Below are 23,296 nucleotides of genomic sequence, written 5' to 3'. Positions count from 1 at the left end.
ATACTGAGGTACTTCAAAACTACAAAGAGTAGATGTTAAATATTCTCATCTCCCAAAAATGATGAGTATGTGAGGTGATGGATATGTTATTTAGCCTGATTTAATAATTTCACAATGTATACATAAGCAGAACATCACATTGTACATGGTAAATAAATACTATTTTGTCAAATATAACTTAATAAAGCTGCAGAAAAAAATAAAATGCTACACTTTAAAATAATCTTAAAGAGGCCAGGCGCGGTGGCTCATGCCTGTAATCCCAGCATTTTGGAAGGCCAAGGCAGGCGGATCACCTGAGGTCAGGAGTTCGAGACCAGCCTGGCCAACATTGTGAAACCCCATCTCTACTAAAAACAATTACAAAAAAATTACCTGGGCATGGTGGTGGGCGCCTGTGATCCCAGCTACTTGAGAGGCTAAGGCGGAGAATCGCTTGAACCCGGGAGGCAAAGGTTGCAGTGAGCCGAGATTGTGTCATTGCACTTCAGCCTGGGAGACAGAGAGAGACTCCATCTAAAAAATACAAAATAAAAAAAAATCTTAAAGAGAAAGAAAACAATCATTTGCAATGCCTTCAGTATCCAAATTAAGCAGCTCATTTTCATATTTGATATTTGATATATTTTTATACCTAATGTATAAAAATCTTTCTAAGCAATTATCAACTTGGAATCATGATTGATGTGCTGTCTATACATATTTTTTCTAACCTGAGAAAGTGAGAACGCAGTCCCCCACTAAATTATGCAGTCAAGTTTCCCACATTTGGGGAAATCACAGAGGTCAGCACATCCGGAGTGAAATAAATAAGCTTCGCCCTGATTACAGGTTTGGCATATTCGTGTTTAACAAATGCACCTGAACTAATTAAAGCAAATTTGGAATCCTACTCTATTATTAAAATAACTAATTCCTAAACTCATACATCATTCCTTCTTTTAAAGATCACTGATGTTAATGTTCAGCTAATATTTTCTTTTAAAAAATTAATGACATGCTTTGGAATGTTCTCCAGTTATACAAACAAAGACAGACACATTTTGGAAAATCAATAAAATATTTGTTTTAAGTATTTTTTAAGACTGTACAGCTGGAGCTCCAGGTTTAAATTAGAGCTCTGCCATTAACTAGATATGGTTGGTCAAGAAAATTAACCTTGTATTTAATCGTCCATAAAATGGGAACAAAATAATAAGATCTATACTAATAGTTTTGATGAAAGAATTTAATGAGATAATCTATGCGAAGTTCTTAGTCTGGTACCTGGTACATGAATAAGTGCATCACATAATGATGTTAGCTATTATTACTGTGGTGGCATTATCTTTCCGTTCAAAAAAGTACAACTTTCAAAGCTTTGCTGTGTTGGTGACCTGTAGTTTAATAATCTATCGCTTCTCTTTCAATCTTAATTTCCAAAGACATAGTAACAAACCATTCCGAATGAAGCATCTCCCCTTGCAAAACTTAACCTTGAGTCGACAATTCTTGTAATTATTAAATATTCATTCACTAAAGTAATTGTTTTTTTAAAAAAATAGAGGTGATAGGACAATGGCCTAACTACAGATCGCAATTAAACTTTATTTCTCTAAGGCAGGCAGGGTGAATTCTTTGCTCTGAACCTCCCCGACTCCTCTCCCTCTCCGACTCTATAAAAGAGGGAGCTCCGAGCCCTCTCTGGCGCACGAGGTTATTTCGTCTGTCCCCAGGCGTGCCAGGTGAGCCCCGTCGGATCCGGGAGGGTGAGCTGAGACTCGTCGCGAGCAGTAGCTGCAGGGTACCAAGCTTCGACCTCTGCGTCCCCGCGCCTTCGCGGCCTCCCGCCGGTGCAGGCCCGGGGCCCCCAGGCGAGGGGACGAGGTTGGCCTAATCTGCCCAACTTCTGGGCCATTTACCGTGCTCTGGCCGCCTTCCCGATTCTTCCCTCCGCGCCCTTGCCTGCTTCTAGCCTACCCGGGGCTCCGGAAGGGAAGGAGGCGTGTCCGGAGCAGGCGGGAGGGAACTGTATAAAAGCGCCGGCGGCTTAGCAGCCGGGCTTCGCTCGCCGCCTCGCGCCGAGACTAGAAGCGCCGCAAGAAGCACGGACAGTGGAGAGGGCGCTGCGCTCGGGCTACCCAATGCGTGGACTATCTGCCGCCGCTGTTCGTGCAATATGCTGGAGCTCCAGAACAGCTAAACGGAGTCGCCACACCACTGCTTGTGCTGGATCGCAGCGCTGCCTTTCCTTATGAAGAAGACACAAGTGAGTAGGGCGCGCCCGGGAGCTCCCAGGCTCGCCAAGAAAAATCGTGCCCGGTGCCGGCGCGCCTTGGGACCTGCAGCTGGGGCGTGCGGGGCTGTACCTGCCGGGTGAGCCAAGAGGGTGAGGGGGAGGCCGGCGTGGTGTACGATCCCGAGCCCGCTGAGCCAGGGAGAAAAGGATTGAGAGTGCTGAGAGGGAGCCTGTGTCAAGTTTGGAGATTCCGCAGTTAAGTTTTGAGCTGTCAGTCGGAAACCACAATTCCCGTCTGGTGGAAAGATTGGCTTTTGGGCCGTGGAATTTTAAGTTATCACGGGAAAGCATGTCTTTGCATAGGAGACGATTTTCCCGTGGATTCTGGGAGATTATGAAACAGCACCCCACGCGCCACCCTCGCTGGCTCTCTCTCTCAGATTTATTTGCGTAGCCCCGAGGTGGGCGCCGGGCACCGGGAGCGGCACGGACGCGGGTGCAGCCGGGGGAGCGAAGCCAACGCGGAGCTCCTAAGCGGCAGCTCTCGGCGGGGCGGGAACCTGCCCGGCCCTCCCGGGAAACTTGGCTCTCGGCGGTGTCTGCCTAGTTTGCGGCTCTGTATGGGCTCTAAAGAGCTGTAGTACCTCCACAATGCATGCACCTTTCCCCATTTCAGCAGGGATAAAGGCTCTTTATAAAATAGGCACCTCTAAATGATAGTGATTGAGATAATTCCTAGTGCTGCTAAATTCTGCATTATACATAAAGCACTGTGGGTAAAGCGCTGCCCAGGGGGAAAATTAGAATTTTTTTAGTGGTGTTTTTTTGTTTGTTTGTTTTTTGTTTTTTGTTTTTTTTTAAGAAAATACCTGGTTCGTCCTTTAGAAAGGGCCGCCACGGTGCCCCCTATCCACAGTTCTCTTCACCATTGTTGATTCTTACCTCCTCTCACTTCTCCCCCTTAGAAATTGTTATGTGTTGTCTGCCGCGGGTTGGGTAAGGGTTGCCCTTTCACCCCCCAGAGGTTCTGTCGGAGATTGCAGTTCCTGAAATGTGTGGAAGGGGTGGAAATGGTGGGGAAAAAGGAAATCGGGGTGTTTGTACACATCGTTGGTTTAGAATGAAGGCATCAATGTGCTCAAAATGCTTTATCAAATGGCCTGCTTAGCATCATGTTTTAAACAGATATCTAGGCCTGCAAATGTACACGTTGGGAAGAAAGTTGCAAGACTCTAGCCCCTTGTACCGATGTGGTAAAAGGCAGGGAAAAGGGACATTGCCTGGCTGAAAGAGGCTTACGTAGTCTCTAGAGCACTCTCTAAGAGAAAAGAAGCGATGTGCCTCTCCCCTCTCTTGCAAGCTGGTTAGCTTTCAGGCAAGGCATTGAGCGCCACACCTGGAATCACCACAGAGTGCTGTCGAAATGCAAATGTTACAGATGCTTGCAACAAAAGAAAAGTTTTATTGTAATCTCTTGATTTAGACGAGCTTTCTGCGGAATTGCAAGAAGGGTAGAGACCTATTCCTTTTTGTAGTAGCATCTGCTCCCATGAATGGTAGTGGTGAGATCTGGGGGAAGAAGCTGCTACCTCCTAGTTCAGGAAAAGAGCCTAAACCTTCCTATTTAAAGAAGAACACAAGAGACAGATAAGGTTAATGTCCAACACTCCAAAGCCAGGGGATGTACTATCAAGACACTCTGAGAGGCAGTAGGATTGAGGATCCTTGCACCCCTGCTTTGCAAAACAAATGTGAGCTCTGTAATCTCCTTTCTCGCTTTGATTAAATGGCTGTGTAAATCGGATTACATGGAATAATTCCATTGAAAACTAGAAAGAGGTCAATCTAGTCTGAAACATTGTGGCTGTGGCATTAAGTGACTCAGTGCTGCCGACCAGAGACATTTGAGAAAGCTAAGTATTTTAGATATGTGACCTGTTCGGTCACACATCACACAAGTTAAAGTGCAGGCCCTTTGGGGGAACTTACTGATGTTAAACGCCTTGCAGGCAAAGGAGGGCAGTGCCCTTGTTGAATGAAGGCATTCATTGCCTAGGATCTAATGACCTTCAAGGTTTTCTTTAAGAATACTTCTAGCAATTCCACAGTCACTGAAAAAGGGGACACTGGAAATAGCCCAAAATCAATAAAATAATCTGCAGACATGGAGGGGGGGGGGTGATTAGATCTTCTTTCATATTGTTAAATTTTCTAATCCAAAGTTAAAAAGACATTTTCTGTGCAAATGCTGCATGGATAGAAAGTAGCCTACGTAAATTGTAAACTAAGAAGTAGGATCGATTGTTCTGAATCTAATGTTATCCTCACCAGGGAAGAGTATGTATTAATATTGACTAAATAGTCATTTATAAACATGGCATCGATACCATGGTTCTATTATAAAGCAGCTGGTTCTGTACTCTCCTACATATAAAAAAAACTTAATATGTTAAAATGGACTTTAATTTGAATCACACAGCTCTGCAAGAATCATGGAGACTCCAGGTATTCTGGCCTTTCAGTCAAGCTAAATAAGTGTGAAAATTCCATCAACAACCACTTGGGGTTTGATGAATGATTCATTCATTTAGCATGTGTGGTACACTTCAGTATTTTGAATATAATGACACAGGCAATAGCCATGAGGAGCAATTGTGACAATACATTTAATCACAGTTCTACAGAAATGAATGTCTTTTGAGTTTTTCAGATTTCCGTTTGATTTTATTTTATTCAGATTGTGTGGTTTTACAGTTTCTAGAGGTAATTGTGGCTTGGGCTTAGAAAAATGTCTCTTTCAACGTGTAACTATTTTTTAAACATAATATTCTGATACACCATTTTAGACTACAATCAAGGCACCATATTTTGCAACACTGATTAAGATTTGGTTAAAAGTACCATCAGCTTAATGTACCTGGTGTTACATTTATCAATGTTCTGCTCACGTTTTAGTTTGGGGATGGTTTGTAAGAAGTGTCATAACTGCTGTCAATTTCAGAAATACTGAGATAAGAAAGATTGATCTTGCAAACAATGTAAAAAGGCCATTTTAGGCATACTAACTCTCAGAGAATAAGCAAATAGAATGCTAGTTTTCACTACTCCAAAGAAAATATCTCTTTTATGTCTGTATGAAGTTTGTCATGTGGGTGACGATGCAAGTTTACTTTGTAGAAGAAAATTAACATATTTATGAAAAGAGCATTTTTTTAGTCTTGTCCTTAAGATCACTCAATTTGGAATGTATGCTTTGAATAATTCTAATTTATGTAGCTTTTAATTGATACATTCTGCCAAGACTTTAAAACCTAAGTGCTAAGTTGATTACATTTAACATAAAACAGGGAAAATAACCATATGGAAATCTGAAAGTCTGGGCCAAACCAATTAAAATTGCTAAATTTTATTTACATCAAACCGCTGATTTGAAGAGAGCAAATTCTGGGTCACATTTGTTCTTTAATAATAGGTGATTGAAATGTTTCTATCACCATAAATCACATAAAAGTTTCCCACTCAAATAGCAAGTCTGGATATTGGAGGGTTTTTACATGGATTGGCAAATCCCACTACGTGTGGCCTTCGCTTTCCATGTCTGAGAAACACCTACAATATGGTTGATGGAAGGATTCTAGGCTCTAGCTTCTGAAGACTTAGATTCTAATTCCTGTTGTACTACTCATGAGACAAATGACCTTAGGCAAATGTTTGTTAAACTTTTGGGGACTTTTGTTTTTTGTAATCTGTGTGATGATAATAAAAGTTATAAAGATTTTTCTCACATGATGGCTTTATGGACTAAATGAAATTTTATATGTGTCTTTATACCAGCATGGTAGCTTACTATATGTACAGTTTGAATTTACTGTTCCTCAGAAGAGAGTGCCTGCTGGCCTACATTTACAAGCGAGAGAAAAACTGACTTATTGCAGTTAAATGATGCCTAATGAACCAAGCACAGAGACCAAGTTTTCCTAAATCTACATCTGTCGATTTGGTGACTCCCATGATAGACTAATATCTATATTAATAGGCTAATATCTTAATTATAGACTATACTTAACACACATCAATCCAGGAATATGTGAAGACAAAGGTGATATGTGGGCATAAGAGGTGCTACGTTTTTGAAGGTTTTTCTTTTAAAGTGCAAATGAATGAGATAATTAGAATAGAAAATAGAAATGGAAAATGGAAATATTATCATTATCGCTGACTCAGTTTCATGTTTCCACATTCTTGCTTTCTAAGTTCTCCTTCTATGATTCTAAGGAATTATTTTGTTTTATTTTATTTTATTTTGGACAAAGAGACTTGGTCAGTTTCCCATCCCTAATGTTCTCGCACTTGCTTTTCTGAGTGAGACCATGCATTCGTTTCTGTGGGGTGTCTTTGTTGTCTTTACCAGGCAACGTGCAGTGACTTTTTTTTTCATTATGCTAGTTTGGGACTTTTATTTTTTCTTTTCTGGATTATCTTAATGTTCCCTTTTGTAAATTAGGGCAAGACATTTGGATATAAATCTCTGAGGAGTGATCTTTTATCTTTCTTTCTAGCAGATAAATCATGAGCAGCTGCAAGAGACCGTTCTTGGTCTTAGTCATATGTGTAGCCAGAACAATTTACAAAACAAATTGAGGGAACACCAAGATACTTTTATAATATATGCTACTCTCAGGGTTGGTTTTTTATAGGCTCTGTTTTGTAGAAACCATTGACTGTAGCCTTTCTGAGTTATAGATGCAGCAAGATGTGTTTGCCTTTTCACTTAATTACGAGTATACTAAAAACTATTTACAGGGGCTGGGAGTTTAAGAGAATTGTCATGATCCCATCTCTACCTATTTCTTTCTCTATAGAAAAAAGAGGTGGGGGAGTGATTTTCTCATAGTTGAGGCTCATGGTTCTTTCTTTAAAATAATAATGTGTGCCATCTAAAGGAAGACTGTTCTTTATTACCTGTCTTTGTCCTTTGGCTACATTTTACTCTTTTTCTAGGCTGCCCCTTTGGCCTGGGTATGAGGAGACTGATTTCTTTTATTAACCTGGACACTAAGTAGTAGTAATTTGGGAAATTATTTGAACTCCAGATCTTAGTTTGCTCGACTGTAAAATGAGTAAGTGAGACTAGGTGATTTCTAAGTGCCTTCTGGTTCTAAAATTCTCCATTTCTAAAGTACTAGTAAAATAGAGATTTGAACCAGATGGCATTTAAGCTTCCTTCAGTTCTCAGATTTATGTAGCCATTGCTTCAGTGTGAGTACACATTATAACCATTGTTTTATGATTATGAATAAGCCAATGGAGAGAAATGAAGGAGATTTAAATTTAGACTGTTCTACTTTTATCCATTTCACCTACTACTTGATATTTCTGTATGGAAAGAATGGTATTTACACTTTCCTGTTTTAGCAAAATCCATAGTTAAAGAGGATCTTTACTTTCTCTCTTCTAAAGTTTTAAGTTCTATGAAAAAGAATTCTAAGACAAAGTCAGCTAACCAGAGGAGATAAGCTTACAAAGGGGGAATGCTTCCCTGTATTTGCCTGTTTTTTCTGTCCATTTAACTTCCAGTACCTACGTGCATGGAGTTGAAATGGAGAAAGAAAACCAAGAAGGGATCTGATGATGTAATAGAAAGAGCCCTGAGGGGAGAATCAGAGGAACTGATCCTACCCTTTGCTCTGCCTCAAGGTGTGTGACCTTGGGCTAGTCTCCCAGTCTTAGCATCTCTGAATCATGCCCAAGAGTTAATCCTGAGAAGATAGTGAAGATGAGAGGCTGCAACTGGAGACACAGAGGTGGAAAGAGGAGGGAGCCTCAGGGAAAGGCGGTTCCTGCAGATGATACTATGCCAAGTCTCTCCCTGACTGGCTTTTGTCTGGGTCCAGTACCATCCTTGCTTGCTTACCTGAGCTGGAGCAAACCCAGTAGCTAGCAGCAACAGCAGCCTTTTGTTTTTTGGAGTCAGAAGCTATGGCAGTCTTTTCTTGTTGACATGAGAATATTCGGAGATCAGCTGGACCCTCCTCCAGCTAGAAGAACACACATTTCTCAGAAAACAGGGCCATAACAATGAAGATAATGCTCTTCTCTAGTCACTGCTATTACCCACTGAGCTATTCACTAAAACGAAGTTTAGAATTGAGGCAATAGTCTAGAAAATTAACAACAACAACAAAAAGGAGCAATGGCTATCATTAGGATATTTGGATGCAGGAATTCAGCACTTGACTTTGTGCCTGTAGCTGTTGTCCCGGAGCTCTTGAGTGCTGCTGATTAGAACGTAGTAAATTGGGAGGGAGCAGGGCAACTAGGTAGCCTTTTCTGTGTTCCAGGTACACAGACAGCAGCTCAAAATTTGTCTGTTGCTCACAAAGAATGCCTTTGCTCTTTGGGGTGACCATGTAAAAGGACATGAAAGGACCACTGCAAACTCATCAGTGCTCACTCGAAAAAGCAAGCCTTGTTCACCTTTGCAGAAAGGGCATCCCCACTGCATAACTGCATCCCTGTGCAAACCTGGGAGGAAAGAGCACAGCTTGGAGGGGGGGTGTTGTGTTTGTCTTGTATGCTCATATGTGTTGCTTTTTCAGGAGCAAAAGTTCATCTGCTGAACATAAGCCCGGTGAGTGCTTAGAACTTTTCCCTCTTTTTCACCTTGACATAAAATCCCTAAAGCAGAGGACCTTTCAGTGTCTTCCCTCTGCTCCAGGGCTGAATCGCATCTCATTATTGGCTTGTTTCACCTAAATGTGAGTATTTGAGTGGCAGTGAACCAGGTTGCCTCTGAGGAATACAACTGAATAGCGGTGGTCTGTTGCGAAGGAACCTCTTAGGGCCCTGCAGTACTGAGTTTTCTACTGTTTACTTGGAGTTCCTTTCTCAGTGCCCTCCCAAACAACTGCCTTGGGAAAACACACAGATTCCTTGACTTCCAAGAAGAGTGTGACAGAGAAAGCATGCTTTGTTATAAAGGCCTTGTCACCCTCCTGGGATGTGGCATCCATATGGATGTACTGGCTGTTAAAATTTATATTCACTGCAGAACTTGAGATGGAGGAGTGGGGAGAAGGGAGGGTAGAGATGTTTTCATATAAAATTGTTTCTAACATGATCTAGAAAACCCAAGGATTGCAAAACAGACCTCAGCGGTCATACTGAGCAGTCATACATCATTATTTATGGTTCGTGTAAAAGTACAATTTAATGCTTCTGAAATAGTTAACACATTAGGGATTTCCTTTTTTGATGAACAACCAAAAGCTCTGTGATTGCTTTCGTTTGGATTTCTGGCAACTTTAGAAAACTGCTGTATTCAGTGGGCCCTAGTCAGAAATCTTTGATGTGCTGTGTTAGTCAGAGGACTGACCTTAACACATATGTCATTCTGCTGTTTGAAAGATACATTATCACAGTACAGGAGAATGGCTGGTGCTTTCTACTTCCAGGTGGTCCAAAGTGGGAACTAAACAAAATGAGGGGATAATAAAGGGATTAGGCAACATTCATGAAAAATGCAGAGGAAGTTATTAGCATAATGTTTTTACTATTTGGATGACATTAATTCTATGTAGAAAATCACTGAACTACAAAATAGGGCTTACATAATTCTTCCACTATCTTTGTAACAAATTATATATATGTATATATATATGTACGTGTTTATATTTATTCTTAGCCCCTGCCCAGAAAAGTGTTTTTAAAACTTTAATTCCTGTTTGTAATGTACTGAAGCCACAGTACTCTATGCTCTAATAATACTTGAAAAATAATGTACCTTTTTTTAAATTTGAAACTAGAGTGTTTAAGAAAAGAATATATATATAGGCATTAAGAAAAGAATATATAAGAAAAGAATATATATATAGGCATTAAGCTTACTTGATTTATTTCATATAAATCAAGAGACACATTTGACTGTAGAGAATTTTAATTTAAAATTATAAGTAGCTTCTAATAATACTAGCAAATCCTTATATAATGCTCACAGTGTAAGGACCTGTTCTAAGTACTTTGCATTTATTTATTTATATTTTTCAGTAATTAGACTTTTAAATCCAAGACTGATTTGACCATTTATTGTTTGCACTTCTGTACAAATGTCACATATAATGATTCAACTTGAAGAGATGAAATTTACTGTGCTATGTGTCAAGTGTTTGGCATTTAAATGTGTAGCCATTTTAAATAGCTTCTATCATTGTATTATAAAATCAAACCATCCTGATAATAGATCATGCCAAAATGGCACTTAGTAGAAAATAGTTCCAAGATTAATTAATTCATAGCACTTTTCCGGTGAGAGGTAGTTATTATTTTTTAAAACCCCATTTCACAGATAGGGAAACTAAGACAAGGTCTCTCTCCTGCCAGTCCCAGGTGTTTATTGCAAAAGAGACTCAGCTGGCATTAACCACAGCACATTAGTGTAGCTTAATACCTCAAAGATATGTATTCTGTTTATATGAACATTGAATCAAAAACAAATGCAACTCAGATATTCAAAACGGCTGCCAGTAATAGAATTTGGACAGCAAAAATTTCATGATTGCAGTTGCCTCAAAGAATGGCTCCTGCCAGCTGCTCAGTAAATACACTTGGAATGTTGTGAAATGAATGGAGACCTAATTCAGGTTGTTAGATACTGATACATTTTTTATAAGCCTTTTTTTTTTTAATGGCAAAATTTTAACAAGTGTGCTAGGTCTATTATACACACAAATGTGTTTGGTGCATGGCTGGCAAAGCTACTTTGTTCGCTGTTTTACAGCATTTTCAGTGAATGTATAACATCATTTACTTAGTGAAACTGGAGATGACGTGAGAGAATAGCAAAGGTTTGAATGGGTATAGATCAAATGTAGTATTGGTTCTGCCACTTACCAGCCCCAGTAAGTTTTTCTCTTTGAACTTCACTTTCTCAGTATTTAAAATGGGCACAGAAGTAACCACCTAGGAGTAGTATTGATGTGATAATTAAAAGAGATGGACTGTCTAACATCACAGCAACTGGCACTTACTTAATAGGTCATCGTTTCCTTCTCTAAAAGAATAGTAAATCACACAGAGCATTATACAAATCTGTATGCTGTAAGACATAACTTCGGTGTTAGTAATTCCTGGCTTTGGCTATAGGACTTTCATAAATAAAAAAAAAATTAAAACCAATCCTTAGAGACTAATAGCTTAACTCTCTTTTTTATACATTATCTATCTTATTTAACACTCATAAACACCCTTAGCAAATTTTTAAAAGTTTTCCCAATTTTATCTCCTTTACTTTTCTTCCCTTTCTGTTCAAAGGAAATAGCTATACAAAGTAGGCCAAAGACAAGCTGTTTAAGAAGTAAAAGAAGAGCTTACCAAATAAGGAAATATTAAGACAAATTAATAATTAATAACTGTGAATTACTCCCCATGGGTGAAGCACCATGCCACAAACTGCACAAGTGTATCTCATTTGATTGTAGCAAAATGTTGTAAAGTACATATTATTATTTGGCATCATTTTTTTAACAAAGAAAAAAAAAAAAAAAACCCTGAAGTTCAGAGAGATTACGAAAACTTGCCCAAAATGAGCATTTAAAAAGTGCAAGTAAGTGGAAGAGCTTGGATTTGAAGCCGAGCCTATTTAAATCTAAAGGCCAGATTCCTTCTAATCACTACAATATAATGCACCAATATAGACACTCATGCATACACATACAAACTGTAAGGCTTGAACTTCTTTGTGTTTTTGAATTTATGTGTGGAGATGAAGATGCATTTTAACCTTACACCAGAAAGACTGAGAGCAGGCAAAGCCGAGTCCCCTGGTTGAGTGATGTGTTGCTTCTGACCCCACACTCCTCAGTACTTACCAGAAGTGTAAATGGTTGTATATGAGCAACACTCCCACAAGTCAGGGAGCTTGGGTTTCCTCATCAGGCTCTCCCACCCATCTCCCCAGCAGTCAAAGGAAACCCCTTGCCTGACTCATCGGACTGTTGTGAGGGAAGCTCATTGTAAACTCTAAAGATGTCCTCTTACTTTATGGAATTAGGAATTACTTCATTGCCAGAAAACTTTCTGTCTTTCAAATAAAGTGGTACTTTGTTGGCAGAGGGCAGATTTTAAAATATTTTAAAGTTGTGTTTCAGAATAACTTCTTGGAATGGAAAGCTACTTCAGAAATTACTTTTATCAATTTGCTCTGACCCTCTTTACATGCTGTTTTGGAAGATAGTTTTAAATGTCTGCGATCATATTAGAAAACTATTTGATAATAATGTCTCTTATGTCTGGGTTTTAAAGCTACCAGCCTTTTATATTGTGGCCTTTGTTTTGTTCATTTCTTATCAATCCAACTGCATTAATAGTAAAAAAAAAAAAATTTCTGCATTAATATCGCAGGTTTGGGTGATTGTCAGCACATCCTTATGAGCAGCATCACCTTGTAACTTACTCAGTAGCAGTTTAGTACAAATGAAAGTGTTGGCTAAAAAGTCTTGGCATCATCTCAACACAGGTGAAGGAGACAACAGAACAGAGATGTACTTAACCAAACTCTGCTTTGGTTACTGTTCTGTTTGGTTACTGTTCTGTTTGGTTACTGTTTGGTTCTGTTTGGTTCTGTATGGTTACTGTTTGGTTACTGTCTGTTTGGTTACTGTCTGGTTCTGTTTGGTTCTGTTTGGTTACTTAACCAAACTCTGCTTTGGTCTGCTTTGGTTGCCTAAGAACGAAAATCTCTTAGCCTCAATTTCCCCATCTGCCAAACAGAATGAGCAATGGTACATTTCTCATAGGTGGTTATAAGGATAAAATGAAATAATCCACAAAAAAGCACTTAGTGCAGTGCTGGACAACAAGAAAATACTAAATAAACATTTACTCTTGCTATTACCATTAAACAAATGGTAATGTAATGCTTATCAACAGTGATGACTCCTTTCTTCAGGAAAGTGACTTTAACTGCAAAATCTCCACTGCCAGAGTGAAAGGGAAAGTTGAAGCAATTTATCCAAGTAACTCCAGCCTCAAATTCACTTTTGTCCTGAGTAACGTAGCTGTTTTTATTCTTTTTTAAAAACAAAAACTGAAAAAGAAAAAATGCATATATTTAGAATCCCAAAAGAGTTTACCTAGACCAAAGTTACTTCTTTCTATCATGTGCCCAAGATCACAGCACCAATATGTGGTGGCTGGCTTATAAACCAGATTTGGATTCAGAGCTCGCATTCCCAAGCTCTTTGCTTTACCTGGAATTAGGGGAACAGAACATGAGTCATTCCTATTTTGAATAAGTGAGTGATTTCCTACTTTCCCCTATATGAGTGAGGTCATTTTCAGCATCCATAAAAATATAGCCACTTGTCAAAAGACAATGGAAATAACATGGCTTTTGTGTGAAAAGCACATAGATTTTACCTCTGGCTCTTGACCCTAGCTTGACGTGGGATCTTAGGCTATTTATTTATCTTTCCTTAACCTTCTCTTAACCTTCTGTAAAATGGAAGAATAGTACTTTGCAGCTTCCTTCTGTTGCTTCCTCTTTTTTTTCTCCCTTCTTTCCTTATTCTTTCCCTTCCTTTTTTTAAAAATCTAGAAATAATGTTATATACCTAATTTGTAATCACAAATCACAATCACTCCAATAACTGTACTATTAGAAAACAATGTTTTTCAGAATTAACACTTTTTCCTGCCCTACTTTTAAGCAGTAAATTATATTTCTCAAAGTGTTTGGCTCATTGGCCTTGTGCAGACTGGAAGAAGCATGCATGGGGTTTGGAGTTAGACAGAATGAGGTTTAAATCTTATCTCTACTATTATGATTACAGCATGATATTTATTTCCTTCCCTTAGTCCCCAATATCCTCATTGGTGTAATGCGGTCTTAGGGGTAATAGTACATAGTTGGAAGAACACAATAATTAAATTAGGTTATGGTCTGGGCATGGTGGCATATGCCTGCAATCCAAACACTTTGGAAGATGGAGGCAGGAGGATTACTTGAGCCCAGGAATTCAAGAATAGCCTGGGCAACATAGTGAGACCTTGTCTCAAAAAAATAAATTATAAATAAAAAAAATAAAAATAAATAAATGAATGAGATAATATGTGGAAATTGTCTGACCCAGAAGTGATACTCAGTAAATTGTATCTGTAAGCTTTAGGGAATGGATTATGCCAGCAGACACATCAGTATGTATTGGACTGTCTGCTCTGTGTCTGTAAGGATGTTGACACATGTTGGTGACCTCACAACTTGTGAAAGTCAAGACAGTAATTAATTGAGCAGTGTTCTACATACTATACTGTCCATTGAGAGGCCTAGTGTTGTTGTATTGTTCTCAGCCTTGAGCAATAAAAAATTTAAAGTTTCCAAATACACGAAAACTTTAGTTTATTAATGGCTTCTAAAATGAGCCTCAAATTACTTTTTGTATAGTATGATCATGAATAGCTTTGGAGACTCATAAATCTGGAATCATCTCTTCAAACTGTATGACTTTGAGTCACTTGAGTCTTCTGATAACATTCTGATTTTCTCACTTGTAAAATGAGGTTTATAATAATGTCTAACTCCTAAGGTGGCTGTGAGGATTAAATGAGCTAATGTGTAAGAAGGGCACCAGGACAGGTACCAGAAAACCTCGGTAAATTTTAACTCCTTTCAGATAAAATGCAGTTTTGCATTCGAAGGTTGTTTATTTGTTGTTTTTATTTTATTTTACTTTTTTTTGCATGTGTTGAATTTAATAACTGTATAGAATCAACAGTTTGGAAATGTTTCCTTTATGAATTCAGGTTTTATTTTCTTGTCAGTGGTTCTGTTTAGTTTAAGAGCTTGGTTGTCCAGATGCATCTTTGAGTAAGTTTTGTATCAATCAAGACAGACGCAAGTTACTTTTATCAGTCCATTACTTCAGGTAAACAAGCATTCCATTCTTTGACAGAACATTAAACTGTTATGTTCTTTTTGATGGAGTGCTGATTTGTTCAAAACACTTGTGAAAGAGAGAAAACAGCTCCTGTTTTCTAACTCTTTTGTAATCCAAAGTTTGTTTCCAAAGGTTTTCTGGAAGTTTATTGATTGAATCTTTGATTATGGATACCACAGTGAGTAATTTACCAAGCCAGAAATGTGGGAAGTAATTTTGGGTTCAGTTCACAGTGGGATCTAACACAACAGTTTGAACCAAGACTAAAATGCAAAAATCTCTTTTAGATATTGAAAAAGAAAAAAAAGTATATATATATTAAAGTCCTTGCTTTTAAGGCCCAAAGGAGAATGTAGTAGAAACATTGACAAGTGTTATTTTTGTGAATTGCTTAGAAACAGAATTAGATTTAACAAGGAATTCCTTTTGCACTTTTCCCTGATGATTTGTGTCCTACCATTTGAGGGGTAGTACAGGAAAGTCAGAAGAAGAACTTGCTGACAGCACAGGAGATCCATATCCTAAATTCATGTATGTAGTACTGTATTTCTATGAGGCTTTCAGGATGTACATTTTGTTAGCCATCAAAATGTGGGGGTAGATCCTATAATTTTAAAGGTTCTCTCTAATGCACACAATCTAGAGTTATTAACAGAAGTCTGACTGTGTCATTACCCTGGCTAAAATCCTCTACCGACTTTACATTACCCTCAGGATAAAGTCCAAACCCTCAGCACGCTATACAAGGGCCTCTGTGGTTTGGCTGTTGCTTATCTCCACCACTCCCTGAGTGGTAAGTTTCATTCCAGCGTCACCTAACTATGTACAATGACATACCTATATTGCTGCACTTGGTCTCCAAGGTCCCGAGGGCCTCTCATTTGGGTAGCTTTGATGGTCTCTCCTACAGGAAGTCCTCCCTGACTTTTGTTTGCTTTTCTTCCCCAGCCCCACTCCCTACTACGTTGTTCTTACCCTGAGCTCTTATAGCATTTAAAAAAAAAAAAAATCATATCACTTATCACATTATATTAAAGTTACTTTTTTACTTACCTTGCTAAGTTGTCTAACACTGGTATCCCTAGCTAGTGGCACAGTGCCAAAATACTGATAAAGGTTTTCTGAACTAAACTATGAATTTAATGCCAGATGTCTCTTTAAGGGACAGCATCCACCTATTAGCATTCTAAGAATGGATCCAGACATTTGACAATTTTGTGCCCGCTGACCTCAGCCGACACATGAAACTGTGCATGTAACACTGTCCTGGATAAACATACATACATTGTTCAAACATAATTTTCCTCAGAAAGAGAAATGATAAATGAGCCACTTGGGGTGGTAGAAGAGAATGGAGACGGTAAATTAAAAATAAATAAGTAAATAAAGGAGAAAGTGAGGCAATGACTTGCCATTCTTAAGGAAATAACACAATAGGCTGAATGACAAGGACCAGTTGAAACTCGCTAATGCCAGATATATGAAGACATAAGAACCAGAAAGGATTTTAGGGCAGAATATTGTTGATGATGATAAGGATGAAAAATATTGCTTTCCGATGTTTATTCCCTGTGCCAGATCCTGAGCTAAATCTGTTACATACTTTATGTCTCCTGATTCTCCCCACCTGTGAGGGTGGTGGTAGTGTGATTATTCTATTTAATAGAAGAGGAGGAATGTGAGCTCACAAAGGTTGAGCAAATTGCTCAGTATCTTACAACTCTCAGTCATCAAACCTGATCTGTTTGTTCCTAATTTCTTGCTTAGTATTAGTACTGTTGTCATTTTCTTTTCTTACCTAGAGATTTTTTTTTTTTTTTTAGATGGAGTCTCGCTCTGTCGCCAGGCTGGAGTGCAGTGGTGTGATCTCAGCTCACTGCAACCTCTGCCTCCGGGGTTTAAGCGATTCTCCTGCCTCAGCCTCCTGAGTAGCTGGGATTACAGACACGTGCCACCATACCCAGCTAATTTTTGTATTTTCAGTAGGGATGAGGTTTCATCATGGTGGCCAGGATGGTCTCGATCTTTTGATCTCATGATCCGCCCGCCTCAACCTCCCAGAGTGCTGGGATTACAGGCCTGAGCCAGTGTGCCCGGCCAAGATTTTTTTTGATGCATAATAATTCATGAACCTATTACAAATATAGTAAATGGATTCTTCCTTCCCAGCTCACCCACACTCAAGATGCTTCCTTTAAAATTCTGTTAACAATTTGTGCTGGTTAATAGGTAGTCAGTGCAATACACAAATAAAGGATGTTGTGTAGTTTTGGATACTGAGGTGTATAGTCTGTCTAAAAGGGGTTGAAAGACAAAAATATGACAACATGAGAGGGTTCAGATGATTCTATTAGAAGGATATTTATGTATTTAAGACAAATATGGTTAAGGAGTTTAGCAAAAATAATGTTTCAATACATAAGATCGGAGATTAAGTGTGGAGGAAGAAAGTTGGAGAAGGATTAACAAGAAGTGATGTTTTCAAATTTCATGTGTGGTTAGAAGCCATTATCTTAGTGACTCAAGGCAGTAATACTACTGCTTTACAATATAGTGCTCTAAAATAATGTTACAGAGATTGCGTGTACTTTAAAAAACATATATCATTTTGGGGATACTCTTTGATGCCAAGTTTTAAAAATTCTAAAGTGTTTAAAATGATGCAACCTTGGAGCATGATCTTTTTTTTTTTTTTTTTAATCAGATAAGCTTCTTGGTTTTGGGTGTAGATCTGAAAAGTTAACATTTCTTAAACCAATAAAATGTTTCCAGTTTTATATAATTATATCACAAAGAATAAAGTCTAAATTCTGCCTTAATTTGCAAAGAAAAGCTCCAAAAAGGACCATAAAGAAGAGGCGATAACACACAAATAGTGAGCAATGAAGTAGATGTACAAAATGGTTTGTGCAGATTTGGCACTTAAAACATACAGCAGCTGAAGTACATCTTAAATTTCATTTAGCGAATATACTGCTCACGAGGCCCTCTCTTTATTTCCTGAGGAAGTAGATCCCTATTCTCTCGCATATGGTGAGAAAATCTCTTTGCTATCCAAACAGTTTCCCTGTTTACATTAGTTTTTCCATCCCCTTCTGATTCCTCAGCAAAGCAGCTGCTTTGAAAAGCAGCTCAAAGGATTATCTTGAAATGGTTACCTACTCTCCCTCTTTCCTGCCCCAAGAAGAAAGTTTCTTTCTGTATTTTCCCAGCATTATTAAGAGTCAAGACTTGAGGTCTTAAGGTACATTTTCTATATTCTTCTTTTGTTTTAAACTTGAAAGCAAAATAATCTTCCCAAGCCTACCGTGAGGATGAATTTCAGAATGCACAATAACTTACATTTACTGAGAAAATTGTTAGTTCAGAATCTTTTAAGATAACAATAACAAGTGTGATGTGTGATGCCAGTACTCCTATCCTGATACATTGTAAAAAATCATCTCCTTCTTTGCTTCTGTCCTACATCCTTTTTTCTTTTCTTTTCTTTTTCTTTTTTGAAATGGAGTTTTGCTGTTGTTGCCCCGCCTGAATTGCAATGGGGCTATCCTGGCTCACTGTAACCTCTGCCTCCCGGGTTCAAGCAATTCTCCTGCCTCAGCCTCCCTAGTAGCTGGGATTACAAGTGCCCGCCACCATGCCCAGCTAATTTTTTGTATTTTTAGTAGAGATGGGGTTTCACCATGTTGGCCAAGCTGGTCTCGAACTCCTGACTTTAGGCGTTCTGCCCACCTTGGTCTCCCAAAGTGCTGGGATTACAGGCGTGAGCCACCACGTCCGGTCACATCTTCCTTTACATCTTCTTTCTTAATGAATTTAGAGTCTCCTCCTACATCATAATGGTATTAGAGAGAATGCTAAGTATAATTCTGTGAATCTCATGATAAACAATTGGAATAAAAGAGCTTGCCACTTAGTCATGATTATTAGCATGAAAATGTGATGATGCAGCCTATTTTAGGGGAGGGATGAAGTTTCATTGAATTAGCTCATGAGTAGTCTGGCATGACTTTCTGTTTCTTGCAAACAAGTTGCATGTTAGGGGAGCATCAACACTATGCCACTGTGACCCTGAAGAAAAGGTAGCTGGTTTTGTTTTGTTCAAAGTAGGAATAGGTCTGGAAATGGATTCAGTTTTATGAGCATTGTTTTGCCTGCTTTAGAAAAGATGACAGATAGATAAGAGTCAACCAATGCTTTGGGAACAGATAAGATTAGCATTTAAAAGCTTAGCCCATGTCATCACTTCTGGGTATGTCTGCCCCAAGTGAAATCTTATTCTTTGCATGCATTTTGAATGCAGAATCACCATGAATAATTTTTATGAATGGCTACTTTAGAAATGTTGATCATTGCAACTCATTGGGGAAATAAGAAGAAATTTATAGTTGCGTATTATAATAAATTCTAAATAAAGCACTATGGAATCGTTGACTTCTCAGAGACTTCCAGTGAACTTACTGCAGGACAGTGTCTACATTTCAGCTCTGTGGGATATTTTTAGTGTTTTTGCTTTTTTATATGCCCCTTTTTGTCAATAAAGGAAAATGAGTCCACTTTATACTTAGGTAGTTTCTTCAGAAAGGGAACTCTGGGGATTTTATAGCCAGGTCAGCACTTTGATTTTGGGCCACATCTACCAGGAGAGGCATTTTTCAATGATTGTTCGTTCATTAAAATTGTCTATGTAGCATTTACTACCACTGTGCTAGAGGCCGGAGATACAGTAGTAAGCAAAACAGTTAAGTTATCGCTGCCCTTCCTGGAGTTTATAGTCTACTCCTGGTTTTATAGCCTAGTTTTCCACTTACATGGACCTAGAGAAGGATTAAAGATACAAAGAAAATGGTTAAAAGTTCAAACTGAGAAGAATTTAGCTAATTGTCGCTGTTTGAATTTAGCAGTTATTGAGCGTAAGAGTGAGAAGGATGACAATGGTTTATATCCAACTGATGAGCAAAGCCCTCCTGTTTATCCACTCATTCGTTCTAAATATATTTACGAGGGGCTTCTTCACACCCAGCATTGCCTTAGTCACTCTGACAAAACAGGGAGGGACTGAAAGTCCATATGGAACCTTATGGTGCTCACAGTCAAGTGCAAGAAACAGATAATAAGCAAAACTGGTTGGCGATGTTGCAAGTCCATTGTGTAAATATGGAAACCACCTGCTGAGGAGTGAATTGTACATTGGCCAGCCTTCATCTCTGCCCCATCAATATGTACCTGGTTTTATTCTCTAGTCACACAATTTAGATATTGCCACTACCTTGGTCCGTACCATATAAAAGAGAATTTTACTGAAGGAGCACTTTTATGAGCAATTCAGTAGCAGTTAGCAATACATGCAGTCCACAAATATGGAGGATTACGTACTATGAGAAGGGACCAAATCAGGGTGCTCGAGGTAAGAATGACGGATAAGAATAATATAATCCTCATTCATATACCATGTATATTCTTGTTGGGAGTAACAAATGATAAGAGTAAACTAATTGGGTTATCAAGATAATTTCTGAGAATGAAAAGTGCTTAAGGGAAAGTAAAACCGTGATGTGATGTGATATGAGGTGCTCCTTAAGACAGGTTACCTGGGAAGCCTTCTCTGAGAAGATGGTATTGTTACCAGGAGGTCCTTGCTCCCAGAGCTCCCAAGATGGTGGCAAGCCTCGTGTTCTCCGACCTGGGGTTCTTGGGCTTACAGATTCCAAGGAATGGAATCTTGGGCCATGAGGTGAGTGTTGTAGCTCTATTAGAAGCCATGGGTGACGGAAGAGAACCGTGGAACCCAGTGACTAGTGTTCAGCTCGATTAGGACGAACCCAGGCACTTAGCCATGCAGGAACAATGGCAAGCCTTTAGCCCCATCGGGAGTGGCAATGGGCGCCTCACTGGATCAGGAGCACATCAGCCACCCTGCCAGATCCGGAGGCATGGAAATCAGCCACGGGTCTGCGACCGCAGCAAACAGCATTGGTGGGTGGTGAGGGAAAGCTCAGCTCGAGCTGTAACAAAACACAGACCAGTAGAGTGCAGTTGCAAAATTTAATAAAGTGAAATAGAGTGAAGATAGAGCTCCCACATAAGGAGAGGGGACCCAAAGGGGGTTGCCCTTGCTAGCTTGAATGCCTGAGTTTATATCCTGATCCTTGTCCCTCTCGCTGTGCTCTCAGGCAATAGATGATTGGCTGTTTCTTTACCTTCTGTTTTTGCCTAATTAGCATTTTAGTGAGCTCTCTGATTGGTCGGGTGTGGGCTAAGTTGCAAGCCCCTTGTTGAGAGGTGAATGCAGTCACCTTCCCAGCTAGGCTTAGGGGTTCTTAGTCCGCCTAGGAAATCCAGCTAGTCATGTCTCTCAGTAATTGAACTGAGTCCTGAATGATAAGAACAACTTGCCATTGGCAAAGCCTGAAAAAGAGAAAGCTGGCAGCAGACAAAGGACTTGAGGCAGGAATTACCTTCCAGGTATTTCAGGAACATAAAGGAAGCCAGTGTGGCTAGAGCATGGTGGGAAGATAAAGGTTACTAAGACGTAAATGTGGAGTTGGACAAGTCTGTTCTGAAGGTCTCTGTAGGCCTTGATTAGGAGTTCAAGTCTTACTGTAAATGTAATGGAAAGACATTGGGAGATTTTAACCAGGTAGTGACCGTGTTTTATATATTCCCAGAAGAAGATACTATTCTGAGTAATAAGTCTGAAAGCAAAGAAGGCTATTTAGAGGATCCTTGTAATCTTCTAGTAAGTGTGTGCTAAGAGCTTAGCACAAAATAAAGTTGTACAGGATGAAATGGAGAGAAATGAGTTTTGAGATTTATTTTGCTGGTAGAAAATATGATCAGATGTGGAAATAGGGGACTGGGAAAAATCAAGGATGGTGCCCAGATTTTTGGCTTAAGCAACCTTCTTCAAGTTTGGGCATGATGTTACTGGGGATGCTTGTTCTAGACAGCAATGATAGTAGCCATAGCAAACATCTATAAGGGTGCATTATTTGACAGGTACTGTACTAAATGCCTACTTACATAATTATATTTAATCTTCAGTAAACCTATAAAGTCAGTTCTGTTATTATGCCCCTTTACAGATGAGGAAACTGAGGCCCAGAATGATAAAATAACTTTCCAAAGGCCATAAGGGTTCTGTCAAAGTAGAAATTAAAATATGGGCAGTCTGATTCTAAGGTTAATGTTTTCCAACCCCCTCCTCTATACCATTTACTTCTCTGTGCATGAGTAAACACACTGTTTTCTTTTTTCTTTTCTTTTTCTTTTCTTTTTTTTGGGGGACAGAGTCTTGCTTTGTTACCCAGACTGGAGTGCAGTGGTGCGATCTCGGCTCACCGCAACCTCCGCCTCCCAGGTTTGAGCGATTCTCCTGCCTCAGCCCCCCAAGTAGCTGGGACTACAGGTGCGCGCCACCATGCCCGGCTAGTTTTTGTATTTTTAGTAGAGACGGGGTTTCACTATGTTGGCAAGGCTGGTCTTGAACTCTTGACCTTGTGATCTGCCCGCCTTGGCCTCCCAAAGTGTTGGGATTACAGGCGTGAGCCACGGCTCCCAGCCAACACGCTCTTTTCTAAAGCTGTTTTGGATATATTAGTGAAGCTAAAGTTGACTTTTGAAACTTGGCTATTTAGGTTAACATTCATCTGTTGCCCAAACAATTTTTGCCTCACTTTTATACTAGGTAGAAAAGAGCCTGCCTGCTTGGAAGAACGGATCCAAATCCAAGCTCAGGGGCAGTTTCACAACCTCTTTATTTCACTTTCCGTGACCGATCTTTAATCTATGGGGATGCAGAGCATAAATGAGATTGTCTACAATTATTATGTGCAATTAAAAAGAAAATACAAGCCGGGCACGGTGGCTCACGCCTGTAATCCCAGCACTTTGGGAGGCCCAGGCGGGCGAATCACGAGGTCAGGAGATGGAGACCATCCTGGCTAACACGGTAAAACCCTGTTTCTACTAAAAATACAAAAAATTAGCCGGGCATGGTGGTGCGCGCCTGTAGTCCCAGCTACTCGGAGGCTGAGGCAGGAGAATGGCGTGAACCTGGGAGGCGGAGCTTGCAGTGAGCCCAGATCGCGCCACTGCATTCCAGCCTGGGCGACAGAGCGAGACTCCGTCTCAAAAAAAAAAAAAA

At 39.4% G+C, this 23,296-nt stretch overlaps 1 protein-coding gene and 1 non-coding gene across 3 annotated transcripts in view; one reads left to right on the top strand and one right to left on the bottom strand.

Moving 5' to 3' along the window:
* Positions 1–712: 712 nt before the first annotated feature.
* On the bottom strand, positions 713–883 carry LOC112635737. The gene has a single exon (XR_003122062.1). It is a non-coding gene; the product is annotated as a U1 spliceosomal RNA (small nuclear RNA).
* Positions 884–1,574: 691 nt separating this feature from the next.
* KITLG (KIT ligand) overlaps positions 1,575–23,296 on the top strand; it is an 88,708-nt gene continuing 66,986 nt past the window's right edge. For both annotated transcript variants that reach the window (XM_025403396.1, XM_025403395.1), the window contains exon 1: positions 1,575–2,248. In XM_025403396.1, coding sequence (XP_025259181.1) covers positions 2,234–2,248 — 15 coding nt within the window. In that variant the 5' untranslated portion in view covers positions 1,575–2,233. The remainder of the gene's footprint in view (positions 2,249–23,296) is intronic.

Source organism: Theropithecus gelada, chromosome 11, assembly GCF_003255815.1.
Source record: "Theropithecus gelada isolate Dixy chromosome 11, Tgel_1.0, whole genome shotgun sequence".
Taxonomy (NCBI): Eukaryota; Metazoa; Chordata; class Mammalia; order Primates; family Cercopithecidae; genus Theropithecus; species Theropithecus gelada.
This window is presented reverse-complemented; position numbering and strand designations above follow the sequence as displayed.